At 34.7% G+C, this 13,467-nt stretch overlaps 2 protein-coding genes across 2 annotated transcripts; both read left to right on the top strand.

Annotated features, from left to right (window-relative positions):
• Positions 1-513: 513 nt before the first annotated feature.
• Positions 514-2,071, top strand: LOC140758906 (thioredoxin H1-like). The gene is made up of 3 exons (XM_073095301.1): positions 514-672; positions 1,411-1,533; positions 1,740-2,071. The coding sequence occupies exons 1-3, from the start codon at positions 586-588 to the stop codon at positions 1,872-1,874; spliced, it is 345 nt and encodes a 114-aa protein (XP_072951402.1). The 5' UTR covers positions 514-585; the 3' UTR covers positions 1,875-2,071.
• Positions 2,072-3,607: 1,536 nt separating this feature from the next.
• Positions 3,608-7,301, top strand: LOC140758905 (probable ubiquitin-conjugating enzyme E2 16). Its single transcript, XM_073095300.1, has 6 exons — positions 3,608-3,750; positions 3,885-3,988; positions 4,095-4,197; positions 4,285-4,348; positions 6,740-6,828; positions 6,911-7,301. The coding sequence occupies exons 1-6, from the start codon at positions 3,721-3,723 to the stop codon at positions 7,004-7,006; spliced, it is 486 nt and encodes a 161-aa protein (XP_072951401.1). The 5' UTR covers positions 3,608-3,720; the 3' UTR covers positions 7,007-7,301.
• The last annotated feature ends 6,166 nt before the right edge of the window (positions 7,302-13,467 follow it).

Raw genomic sequence — 13,467 nt, 5'->3', positions numbered from 1 at the left:
AGGATATAGGATCAATCCTCGTTTGATATAATGACACTATATAGCCATTAAATTTTGTCATGTGAAGTCAAATTAAGCTGCAATGTCAAAATAAGATTGATATTCTTGTACCTTTGTATAGTTGTGTAATAATTTTATATCTTTTTTATGAAACACAATTACAAAGTATTTAAAAAAATTATTAACGACTTATTCTTTAATTTTAAAAAAATAAAGATAATAAAATTGCACTTTGCTAGCACAAACATAATGGTGTACATAACTGATGACGTAAACAACCAACTTTTTTATCAATTTATTCATAGCTAAGGAATCGAATATTAGAATATATACTATGAGAAAGTCATGCGATTGCCTGCAGGAACTTTCTGCAGCCAATCTATTATACTGCCAAGTTTCCGTTTGCAACAAGTTCCTGCAATCTCCGGTATAGACACAATCAGAAGAAGGTGGGCAATATAGTAATTTCAACCATGATGGTCTTCTATAAATGTGAGGCGGTCCTCGGTGGAGAAGGCATCAAGCATTTGTGACCTCTTTTGATAACTACGAGCATTTCAGATTCGGCCGAAGAGAGAAAGAGAGATGGCGGAGGAGGGAGTCGTGATCGGTTGCCACAAGGTGGAGGAATGGACACGGTATCTCGAACAGGCAAACGAATCTAAGAAACTGGTAACATTTTCTTTTCTTTTCCTCTTCTCCCAAATCCTTCTCCTTCGTCGTGTTCTTGTTTGAAGCTCCTGTTGCTCACCATCACCATTTGTTTCATGATTGATGCTTTTTTGTGTTGCATTTGCGGAATTATATGGTCGATTTTGTTCCTGATGTTGTAATCGTTGATGGGTCATGCGCAATTTTGTTCGTCGGTTTTTTTTTTTTTTTCCATTTTGTCTGTGTTGGGAATAAAGTTCTGTTCGTTGGTGTATTTTGCCTCTTAATTTTTTATTACTTATATGGTAATTAGGTTCGTATCTTCGTGGTCTGCTAATAATTGGACGTGTCATGATTTCAATCAATTTTGAAGGGGCAAAAATCTAATTTTGACTTGTAACCTTTTAGAATTTCAGCCTTCTGTTTGAGTTTTTATCGTAGATATTTCAGTGGTCTATGGCAAAAAAATTAGGTGTCGATTGCGTATTGGTCCTTATGCATTAGTTGTATAATATAGCAAATTCTTCCATACCAATAAAAATCATAGGGACCTCTCTGATAAAGCTTTTTAAAATCATTAATGTGGTTACGTATTTACCAACAAATCTAATCTTGTTTTTGTTAGAATATAGAAATATACAGATCATCCTTCTCTAATTGTGGTAAATTGTGAGTTGACTTGCTATAACATCTTCTACTTGATATATTACTGGCCTTATTCTAATGACTAAGATAAGATTGTTATATTTGCTGGTATAGGTGGTGGTTGACTTCACTGCTTCATGGTGTGGGCCTTGCCGCATGATCGCCCCAATTTTCGCTGAGTTTGCTAAGAAGTACCCTGGTGTTGTATTCCTGAAGGTGGATGTTGATGAGCTAAGGGTAGGTTATATTAACTCATATCTTTTATAAAACGCGTCTATGCTGTAGCTGTAGTTGTAGTTGTAATCAACTGTACTAATTCACTAACAAGTTGTAGGTTATATTAACTCATATCTTTTATAAAACGCGTCTATGCTGTAGCTGTAGTTGTAGTTGTAGTTGTAATCAACTGTACTAATTCACTAACAAGTTTCATCAAATGACAGACTGTTGCACAAGATTGGGCAGTGGAAGCGATGCCGACCTTCGTGTTCGTGAAGGAAGGGACTATCATCGACAGGACTGTCGGCGCTCAGAAGGTGGAATTGCAGAGGAAGATTGAGATGCACATGTCCAAGTGAAGTCTCCTTGTGTGCTTGAATAATTAGGCGTGATATATTTATATATGTACTGGGTGATTTAGGGTTATGAACTCTGAACTCTGTTGTGTGAAATCTTCATATATGGATGGTTTCAAGACATGGATAGGAGTGCTGATACTGTTCTCTGTATGGATATATTGTGCTATATATAAATAAAGTTGCCCATTTTACTTTTCTGCCTTCTTCCATCTTGTTCTATAAGAATGTGGTGTAAATAATGTTGGCTGTTCTTGTGCTGAAAGAAGAAGCATGGTTGAAGTTTGGAAAGACAAAAGGTTAATCCTCTCTACTTTGTTGATTGTTATTATTTCCACTATAGCTAACAAGGCCTGTCAAAATGATGGAGCTCAGCACAAGTTTGGGCCGGCTCAATCAAGCGCAGCCTTTAGTCAATTTAAGCTTGAATAGGCTCAGACTTTATATTGAAACGACCTCATGCACTCCTGCAGCTTGATCAGAGCTCACCCCTAGATGATACATAACTACATGGATTTGAAACAATATATCACTAGTAATATTTACATTCTTGAGATAGTAAGTCCTTCCAAATAAATGGAAAAACTAATATTCATATAAAGCAACTCAGCAGTATTTTTAAGAAAAAATCATTTAATTCTATTCTTTATATATGTTTTTAAGATAAAGTGTGTGGGCCTAGATTTTATACAATCTTTAAACATGGTATGATGCATAGAAGGGGAATAAATGAACAAGTCGTTCACTTGGTTACAATACTAAACATTACGACATAGAAAATTAAGGCATTGAGTTTATACGCCTATATTTCGGTCGTGATCCGACAGCTGTACGTATACAATCAATGTTGACTAGAAAGAGGAGAATATCACTTTCCTCTTTTTTGTGATGAGCTTTATTCACGGAGAATCTGTCAAATTTGAGCACTCATTCACATAATCAATGCTGGATTGATCAGTCCTTTTTTTCTCTTTCTCGTGTTAAATTACCAGCATAACACATAGAAGTGGACAGCATGGCCAATGAAGTCCATGTGTACTTGCATTACATGCCACAATTTGGTCATCTTCTTTATGACCAAAGGAAGCTCGGACAAATTGCAAAAGATGCTTAGATAAAGTTCTGGTGACATAACTTGCACCTTAGTGTTGGAATCTCCAGCATCTAGGTCCTAATACAGGCTTAAGCAATCTTAAATGGGCAACTCTTCTTCCCAAAGAGATTATCTGATGATCATTTGGTAAAAGTTGACTCGGCTCAATAATTTGGTTCAATAAGTTTGAGTTTGGTGTCATTAATCTATTAAACAAATTATATTTGTGTTTATTATCTTAATTTATTTATCATCCAAATGACAAAATAAAAAATATAATTCAAATAAATATATTTATAATTCGAATAACTTGTATTATTCGATAATCCGTTTATAACTCATATAATTTGAGTGTAACTCAGATTAATCTGATTCGAATTGTTTAAATTTGTACCGTTCCTATTTAGTTTGACTATGTGATAAAATAATTATGCTATGCTGTAAGTATTGCATTTAATCTTCTCAATTCGTAGTGATTGTCCAAATTAAAACTCGTACATAAGTACATCACAAAATTATGTGAGGGGTATAAATGGGGGAATACAACGTAAATAAGTGTAAATAGCTTATGTAAAGTACTTTTGACGAATATATATATATATATATTAAACAAAACAAAACCTCATATTATAAAGGGGCAGAAGCCAAAGCCGGCGTCTTTCCTCTTTCTCCTCTCTCTCTCTCTCTCTCTCTCTCTCTCTCTCTCTGATCCCCTCCGTTCCACTTTCTACTCTTCTCTCTCTTCTCCATCGAAACATGACGAGTTCCTCCTCCCCATCTCGAAAGGTCATATCTTTCCCAATCTTTCCATCTCTTTCGTTAATCCGATTTGAGATTAAAGCCCATCTCTCAAATTATCTCCCTTCTTATTGTTTCCTCAATTTTGCGATGATTTCTTAACTTGGCTTCGTCTAACGCAGGCCCTGAGCAAGATCGCTTGCAATAGATTGCAGAAGGAGCTGGTGGAATGGCAATCGAATCCCCCTGCCGGATTCAAGCACAAGGTCACCGATAACCTCCAAAGGTTGGAGCGTTTGGGCTTATCCATATATCTTGATCTTTAATCGTGTTGTTCCTCTAAGTTTTTCTTGCCTATTTGGGTAATTGTGAGATGGGTTCTCGATCTGCAGGTGGATTATCGAGGTGGCTGGGGCAGCGGGGACTCTTTATGCAGGCGAGACGTATCAATTACAGGTGGACTTTCCGGAACATTACCCGATGGAAGCACCACAGGTTGATGATAAATTTGAGGTTTTTTGTGGTAAAAATTCGATTATGAGTTGCATGGATTATATTCTGATTGATGGATTTTTTTGTTAGGTTATTTTTCTTCACCCAGCGCCGCTTCATCCTCACATATACAGCAACGGGCATATCTGTTTAGGTAGTTATCATTTTCTTTGGTTGATTTATGTTGGTTGTTATTCTACTGATAGTATTTAACTTGATTCTTGGTGTTGGAATTCTTTTCTTCCATGGGACCTTCTCTTTCTTCCAACATAAGTTATTGGTCAAGTATGAGACCGATCAAACTTAAGAGGAACTATTATATCTTGTTTGCTTGGGCATTATATTGACGAGTTTGATATGTGATAATCTGTTGTGAACTTCTAAAATTCAGTTCTAACTTTCTAATCGAGGAGACAAAATTGCGTTTGACCTAGATATTGTTCCTCTCGAGATCGTATCATAAATGCTGTCATCTCATCCTAACTTACATTTTAGCATGTCATCATGTTGCTCGAATTTTCTTTTCTGGTCCAGTTAAGTGTTATATTTGCTTCTCTAAAGCTTTCTCGTATGATGCGAAAGAAGATAATTATAATGAGCATCAGTCGGTATGCTGCTTAAGGGTTCCTAATTCTTCCTTGTGGCATGTGTTCAGTAACAGTGGGGAAATTTCTCCTATGAAAGGGTAACCCTGTATTTGCATGATATGAGGGCCTGATGCAAAGAAAACCTTTCCGATAGAAGATTTATGAGGAATGCTAACAGTAATTTTATACTATATTTTTCCATTATTTTGGGTCTTCATTTCTGAAACTGTTGCATTTTAAAGAATGTGCTTGGATGTTTTTTAGTATCTTCAGAAACAGTAAGATTATCCCTAGACTTTTTAAACAGTGCATGTACTTTCTTGGCCCATATCCACATGACACATGGCAGGATAAACCTTTGTCCGACCTACTCTATCAAGATTTCTTCTACTTCTTGCGTTTAGGTGTATGATAAGCACCTCTACAAAGTACATGTTAGACCATCTATGACTGGAAGTCATATATTATATTGTTTATGTTGGCTTTGGTAGATTTAATTTTCCAAGTTCATATCATATCCATAGATCTTTTCTTCAATTTCTTATATATAATGATGACAATATGGGGCTTGATACAGGAGTTATGTTTTTATATTTGGAACCTTGTACAAGTTGCTACACTTAACATCCTAAAAGTACTACAGGGAATTGCTAGTCCTTTGTTTCTTTTATATTGTGTTACTGCATACATGTAGAGATCCATATTCCATCCACATGCATGAAAGAAACACCGGTGTGAAGGCAGCAGAAGAACATATTTGTAGAAAAAAAAATTGGGATGCAATTTTTTAATTAGGGTTACTGAAAGAACTTGTAGTCAATGTAACTTGCTATTGATAAATATTGGAATCTACTAAATACCATTGCTTGGAGGCCTAACAAGTCCTTATTGAATTATACTTGTTATGAGATACTTTTCATGCTAACATATGGTGGGATGGAGAGCTAGGTAAAATATATGGGTGGAGGGAGACAAATAACTGCTTTATCAGTTAACAAAGTTTTGAAGGTACTACTTTAATAGCTATTTTGAGATTGAGATTATTTTGTGAATCAATTTGTTAAATGTTATATATTGGAGCACAAGAGAAAAGTGCATATGGGCATAATCTTGAGGTTTTGTCATAATTGGATTGTAAATCCTGGTAAGTGCAAGAGAGGGTTCTCAAATTCGCTATGGAATCTCTTATGGAGAATGGATGTATGTAATAGCTGGTCTGACCACTACTAGAATATGGTTTTTCTAAATTGGGTTCTAGAAAGATGTGGGTTATTATACTTAAGGATTTCATGGAAGTTAGATCAAAATATAGAGTAACTTCTTGAAATGCTTCACAATATATTTGACATTTCATCCAAAACTGAGACATTTTGCCAAAATATATCTCATTTTTGTTCTATCCAATCTGAAATTCTCCCCTAAAACTAGCTTCCAACCGAAACAACCATAATAATAATTTGTTTAATGTATGTTTTATTCAAAGCTAGATATAACTTGAATCCAATTTGTACTTGACTCAATGTCAATCTCATTGCTTGAATGTTATAAGATTTTATGTGATACCTTGAAAATTAAGATAAAGAAGACTATTATCAAAGGAAATTTGATACCGATACAACGAAATTAGAACCGAAACCAATCAAAACTGATCAGAATATTTCATTTTCTAACCAAGTTGAAATCTAAACCGAAACTGAAACTTCTAACTATTATAGTTCATCTGAAAAAGAACAGAGCTGAAAAGCTGGCTGCCCAAGAGAAAGCAAGTAAGCAACTCATGTTATAAAAATCCATATCCTTGAAGAGTTGAAGTGTTATTTATCTTTTCTTGGCTCATTGTTGATATACCTTCCTTTTTCTTACTTGGTTCTCCTTCACTCTATTAACATTTCAATTGTGCAGAGGGTTAATGTGGATTCATAACGCTTATGTAACATCGCTGTTCTGGATTATGACAGATATCTTATATGATTCTTGGTCTCCAGCAATGACCGTAAGTTCTGTCTGTATCAGCATCTTATCTATGCTGTCAAGTTCGACTGTAAAGGTACTCTTGCTCTCTTTTGGCAGTGCTTGTTAATCAATCCATCTCACTTATATTTTGACTCAAAACCCTCTTGTGATTGCAGCAACGCCCTGCTGACAATGACCGCTATGTAAAGAACTGTAGGAATGGTAGGTCTCCGAAGGAGACAAGATGGTGGTTTCATGATGACAAAGTATAACAAGGATCACAACGCTTCTCCAGTAGTTCAACTATCCTACTTCTTAAATATGCATACTTCGTTATCTTAATTGTGGGATAATCAGGTTACCCAATCAAGTGTCCGTAAACTGCAAGTCACATCTTGTGCTGTTTGTAAAGGGAAGCATAGGCTGTATGAATTCGAATATATTACAGGAACCAATAAGGCCTTACAGAACTCAGTGTGAGGGATAGTTGATAGTTGTCACCTTTGTCACTCAAAACCCGATACTGAATTTAGTTCTAATTGCAATGTGTTCGTCTTTCTCGTCTTATCTTTGTTTTCTTACAAATGTCCACCTAGCATATCATACATTTGGAATATGCATTCCCCATCATCAGGGCTCAGGAGTCTCTGTATCATATTTTGAGCATTTGTGTCTCTAGCTGGATGCTGTATAAATGTGGTCAGTTTTGTCGAGATATGTTTGATTTATTCCGAGTTTTTCATAGGATTCTACAGACAAATGTTTACATGAAATTCTACACTGAATGAAATGAGCTGGTGACTAATCTCTCCTTTTTCTTAGTATCATATAATTTATTGAGCAAAGCAGGATCCTTTCCTAGTATTATGCAAAATTATGCTTAGTTCCTTTCCCTCTCTAAATTACTCATCTTCTCACTCTTCTAATATAATTTGTAAACTTAAACAATGATAATTGTGGATCCATTGTGGTATATAATATGTCCTATATTAGTTTAGCTATACTTTTTGCTAATATGGTATTTGGGTATCGAGCAATATAATAATTATATTTAATATAATAAAAAATGTGAGAAGACGAGAGATAAAGAGAGAAGAGATGAGAGAATGATTGAAGTAATATTTTATTTAGGGCAAAATAGTAATCGTAATTGTTATTTAGTAGCAAATATTAGATGGAAGTGTGTCAATTTCAGTGCTTTAATTTGTCTGTAAGCTGTTTTGGAGACTAAAACTTGGTTCTACAATTGAGTTAACTTGAGTATCGAATAATTTCTCTTGTTTATAAGAATATTTTGTCCACATGGATCTGACCCAAATTTGACCGGTTAAAACGATAGGTTGTCGTACTGTCATTATCTCGACAAATAAGAATTAAAAACGAGAACGTCGAGAAGGCTGTGTGTGAACAGGAATCACGGAAATATTCTTTTATTGACTCTCAAATAATTATCACATTTTTCGCGTATCCATAGAGAGTCTTCCACGTGTGGTGGGTGGGATTCCTGCCAATTTTTCATATCACGTCCTACATTTTAGTCGTATTGGAAAAACGTCCTCTATGCAAGACATTCCTTCCTCTCGAAAAGAATAACTATAAAATCGAATGGATTTAGGAGAGGTTTTTGCCAAAGTAGGTCCGAAAGCACTAAAAAAAATTGTACCTAAATATGTTACCTCTAAAGTAGGTGTGTCACTGACTGCTACAAACAATCAAAGAATTAGTAGTACTTATTGCTAGAGACTTGTAAGTATGATGAATTATTGACCATAAGCTTTTATCTGGGGCATGCTATTCTGTCAAGTCTACAAAGAACCCATAACTATGTCAATGACTATTATCATATTAAATGACAATAATTAATATAGGCACATCTTACATGTTATCGATATTCAAAATCTCTTCCTATTCGCTTCAATTTCTTTATAGCTCTTATATTATAATGTCATAAATATAACTAGCCTTTTATAGTCACTTAATTATTAAGAAATAAGGTTTAACCTCAACTACATAAGATACGAAATTCGTTGTTAAGACTAGTTTGGTATGAAACACAAAACAGAGGGTTCAATTTGCAAAAGTGTAAAGACAACTGGAGAGTGGAGCACAGATATTATCAACCCTAGGAAGTAGGAAGCTCTCCATCCCTCCCCCTGGCGCGGCGCGGAGTACTCCAAGTTGGACTATTACAATTACACACGCATCCGCGTTGTCTCTCCGCGCTGTTTAAACTTTGCAACCTCTCTTTTTTAAATTCAATCCCCGACCAACCAAAAAGAAGGAAAAAAAAAAGTCTTTTCTTTTTTTATTAAAAAAAACCTTCTCGAAACAGATAATTATTCCTATAAATGAATCCCATCCTCCTAAAATCCCCCCACGAGAAAGTCGACGTCTCTCCTCTCCTCTCTTTCTCTCTTCTCCCTTTCATGGCCTCGGCCTCCATTTGGGACGTCTTCTGAGTTGTTCTCTCCTTTCTCTCTGCTCTCTCCTCTCTATACCTCTCTCGCTTTCTCTCGTCTCGTGCTCTGTTTCGATGGGAAAGTACGTGGAGTTGTTGGATTTGGGGGTGAGGATAGCGGCGCGGTTCCACTCCCACTGCCCCCAGACGGCGCGGATGTACTACAAGCCGCCGGCCTCCTCCTCCCACGACGGCGACGGTGGCCCCACAGCCGGCGGTGACCGGACCGCCGGCCATCGGATGCCGGAGGCGTGGTTCGGATCGGGAGCGTCGGTTCCGGGATGCGGGGGGAAGAGGGGGTTCGACACCGCCGAGATCATTCTTTACTCCGTCGTTTGATTTGATAGTCCAAAGATTTTTAAAACAAAAAAAAAAAAAAATGATCGCAGTCAAATTGTTTGAGAGGAGAGGGGAAAGAAGTGAGGTTATAGTTGTATTGTTCGAAGTGAACAAGGATTCAATGTCACTTCTTTACTTTTATAAACGTGTTGCTTTTTTTTCGATTTAATTTTGGCTTTTCTTTTTAGGAGACTTCATGGCAACACTATCTTGATTCTATTGGATGGATCATTGATTAAGGTCAAACTTAGTGAAAGCTAACAAGGATTCTCAATTACGATCGAAAATAATATTATTACTTCCTAATTTTGCAGTTTAAATTGAAATCAAATCTAAATTTTGCTCTATAAATACCATTTCTTAAGAGGAGCTAATTAAGGTGTCCACTGTTTTCTCTCTCAAATGACGTTTTCTTTCTCTAATTCTCCCCTGTCCTCGTCTCTTCCCAGCTTTGAGCGCGGAACGCTTGCCAGTTAATTTTAGGTTGAGATTTGCAGTCTTGTTTCCTTCGTGATATTTACGATCTTTCTCTTCATGTGGATGTCATTTTATTAGTGATATCCTTCTCTTACGTACTACGTATCTATATGTGCATCATGAGTGACTCAACAATCAACGTCTCAACATCACGATGAACCATTCCTTCCTGCCACCTAAACGGACGGTTGCAACTTGCCAATCTCGTGGTATTTTTTCTTAATAATAATAAGTACTTTTGGTGCTCCCAATTAAGATTTTGACCAAAATAGCGGTGTTCCAATTTACTTTTACTAAAATAGATTATTTACAAAATTATTATTAAATAAGTTTAATTTACTATAATTTTAATAAAAATATTAAATTAATCAGTATTTTATTGAATTAGATTATATTTGATAATAAAATTAAGAGATAGTCTATTTCAAGAAAATAATAATGTCTAGTTTGGTGTAAAAAAAAAACGATCTCCAAATTTGAAAAGTAAAAGTATAAGCCAAGTATGAACAGAATCGTGAGAAGAATATTTGGTCGAATAAGGTCAGATTCAGAAGAGAGAGAAACGAAATTTATATCAATAGCGTGCATTGAGTGGTCGGCGGGCGTCCTGCCAATCTTATTATTCTCTTTTTCCTCTTGAACCACGTGGCCCAACCAGTGTCTCTCTCACGTCGGCGTCATGCGATGTAGCGAGTTCTTGTACTCGGCGGTGCAGGTGATCGCCTTCTCTCTCTCTCTCTCTCTCTCTCACGGGTCGCCGAGTCGTGCAAGTTGGACATCTACAGCTCTTTGTGTGATGCCCACGCCATCCAAATCTTTATTCCCAATTGGTTCCAATTGGTCCAATTAGAGGGAATTAAATAATTAAAAAAACTGAGAATTTAGATATTCTCTTCAGCGTGGCAATTTTTCAACCAAAGAAAAATAAAAATAAATAAAAAGCCAAAGTGGTTGAAATTGAAATTTTATTTATTTGGTTAAGTCGGTGCAGCTAATATGACATTATAGACCTTCGTTGGAGATAGTAATTTAACTTAAAGTCAGTGTAGCTACTTAATGCTTTGGTTAGGTTTAGTTAATAAGAGAGTTGACTTAGCTGTTCAATCTATTATTTACTATAAATAAATTTAGTTTATATTTAGTTTTATAGACGATATAATGTCATTATAAAAAAAAATCTTAATTTCGGCTTCCAAATGTGCACCATAGATCTTATTTAGGAAAAAAATATATAAGAATGCTATAGTGGTGGATTTTTCTTCCTTTGTACTTGTATGGTTTTGAGCCTCTCATTTCATATGGTTGATTCGAATTATTAGTGTCACGCCCTGGTCCTTCTGACCCTACGAATAATGCCCACACCCGTAGATCGAGATCTTATTATATTTTCACATGAATATATATGTATATACTTATTTTTTTTATATTTTATGGGGGGTGCGGAATGAGATATTCTTGGAAGGAAACGGCAGAGGGTGTGTTGAGCTGTTGATTGACTGTTGATTGCTATTTGGTTGTAAATAATTTACTCTAGGTAATTTTTCAAGTAGCACCTTGTATTTTAGTAATTTTATGATTAGCTCCCTGTTTCTTTTTATTTTTTAGTATTATTTTATCATTAAGTCTAATTATCTCTCCAATTAAAAGGTTAGGAGCTTAAATTTTTGTTATAATCTACTCCTATAAGAATGTTAGATCAGTTATCTAATCTAATTATCTAATCTAATTATTGAGAATATATAACTTGCTTGCTCTTGATGCTATGTTGATGTTTTATTCCCATTAAATTTAATATCATAATCTTTTTGTTGTAATGCATCTATCTACTTTAGTAGATGTTTTTTATTCTGCAGTCTTTTGTAGATAAATTGGAGGCTTCTCTTAATATTTTCTCTATATCAAGTTTTGTAGCTTTTGAAATCTAGCTTTCCTTTAAAAATAAAAGAGAGAGAGAGAGAGAGAAAAACCACTGCCTAGTTTTGAATTTTCTTATAACAAGTTAATGGTCAAAATGTTTCACTGCGGACTTTCTCAGAGAGAGAAAAAGAAAGTCCCCAGAAAGTGGTCAAAAGTGATGATCGTAGTCAACTCTACCACGAAGTTGGTACTACAAATCTGGCAAAAATAGTGGTGGAATTATTAAAGTGGAATCTACCAATAAATACATTATGTTCGTCTTTAAATGATGTCCGATATTAGTGCATGACTGGACCACAACCATACACTCGCAAAGATGTACAGAATCCAATGTCCTTTTTTCTACTACTACTATTATTATTATTATTGTTGTCTATTTATTTTACTTACATTATTTTTATTATTAAGAGAGAAGAGGAATCCAAATCCGATGTTATTGTCTCAGATCATTTGTTGTTATAGGGGAAAAAGGCTCAGCTTAGAAAAGATATTTTAATTTTTAATATCATAGGAAGATAACTAATGCATAAGTTATTTTATTGTTTAGTTGAATCCTAGTATAGAAGTTAATAATTATATTTAACGTGACGTAACGTTGATATTAAAATAATAAATTATAGTGAATTTGTATTAGAAATTAGTGACATTTTAAACTAAATGATACAAATAATTTTGATTGGATATAAAGTAGTACTAGTAGTAATTAGTTGTTATCTAATATAGGCACAAAATAGTAATTTTATATTATTATTAAATTGATGTTTAAAAGTTGTATGTAATAAAAAGAAAGATGAATTAGTATACAGATGAAGCTAATTTTATGCTTAGTTACTACACTAGAATAAGAACTTTTTTCAGAAAAAGATTATTCATATTTCACGGGTAAACGACGGTTTAGTCTACAATTATCTTCTTTTTTAGGGTATCTAGACCTTTGAATTATATCATTTTTTTCCACATAGATTCCCTTATGTATTTATATATTAACACTGCTCTGAACTATATAAACTTCTCAAATATTGCCCCTTTCTTTAGTTGTGCATTTAATTTTTCTGTTAAAAAATATCATAAGATTAATCTTAGATGCTCTGAGGATCGCTTAACCCTCATTCAAAGAAAAAAAAAAGACAGAGAAATTAAGAGTAAAATAGTCATCTAATGTTTTTCATCTACTAAACCAGAGATGTAAGAGATATTAAATAGCTGATGAGAGAATTAAAATGTCTCAATAGTTCAAAGGGTCTTGTAACCATCCCATATGGTTATCGGTAAGTATTACGAGAGGTAAGTTATAAGTTAAATTACATTTAATGATTAATGTGAAGCAAAGTTTTTCCTTGCTTTAATTCCTCAGTTATTTTCTAAACCCGAAAAGCATCATTATTTCGACCATCTTATAGTGTTATTCAGAATAATAATCTAAAGTAAATGCAATTTATCAAAAGATAAAAACAAGGATACTGAATTGAGTTAGTTTGCTAGCACCAATTAGTTTTACAAGAGTCTCTGTAGTCTAGTTATTGTGCTTTTTGAGCAGGGAAG

The sequence above is a fragment of the Typha angustifolia genome, chromosome 4 (assembly GCF_048772165.1).
Source record: "Typha angustifolia cultivar Huaian chromosome 4, ASM4877216v1, whole genome shotgun sequence".
Taxonomy (NCBI): Eukaryota; Viridiplantae; Streptophyta; class Magnoliopsida; order Poales; family Typhaceae; genus Typha; species Typha angustifolia.
This window is presented reverse-complemented; position numbering and strand designations above follow the sequence as displayed.

Bases quoted from the DNA above. Each gene is read 5' to 3' on its own strand.
- LOC140758906 (XM_073095301.1), top strand. From the start codon at position 586: ATGGCGGAGGAGGGAGTCGTGATCGGTTGCCACAAGGTGGAGGAATGG. The intron at 673-1,410 runs GTAACATTTTCT...TTGCTGGTATAG, and splicing joins CAAACGAATCTAAGAAACTG to GTGGTGGTTGACTTCACTGC. The intron at 1,534-1,739 runs GTAGGTTATATT...ATCAAATGACAG, and splicing joins TGGATGTTGATGAGCTAAGG to ACTGTTGCACAAGATTGGGC.
- LOC140758905 (XM_073095300.1), top strand. From the start codon at position 3,721: ATGACGAGTTCCTCCTCCCCATCTCGAAAG. The intron at 3,751-3,884 runs GTCATATCTTTC...CGTCTAACGCAG, and splicing joins CCTCCTCCCCATCTCGAAAG to GCCCTGAGCAAGATCGCTTG. The intron at 4,349-6,739 runs GTAGTTATCATT...GGATTATGACAG, and splicing joins CAACGGGCATATCTGTTTAG to ATATCTTATATGATTCTTGG.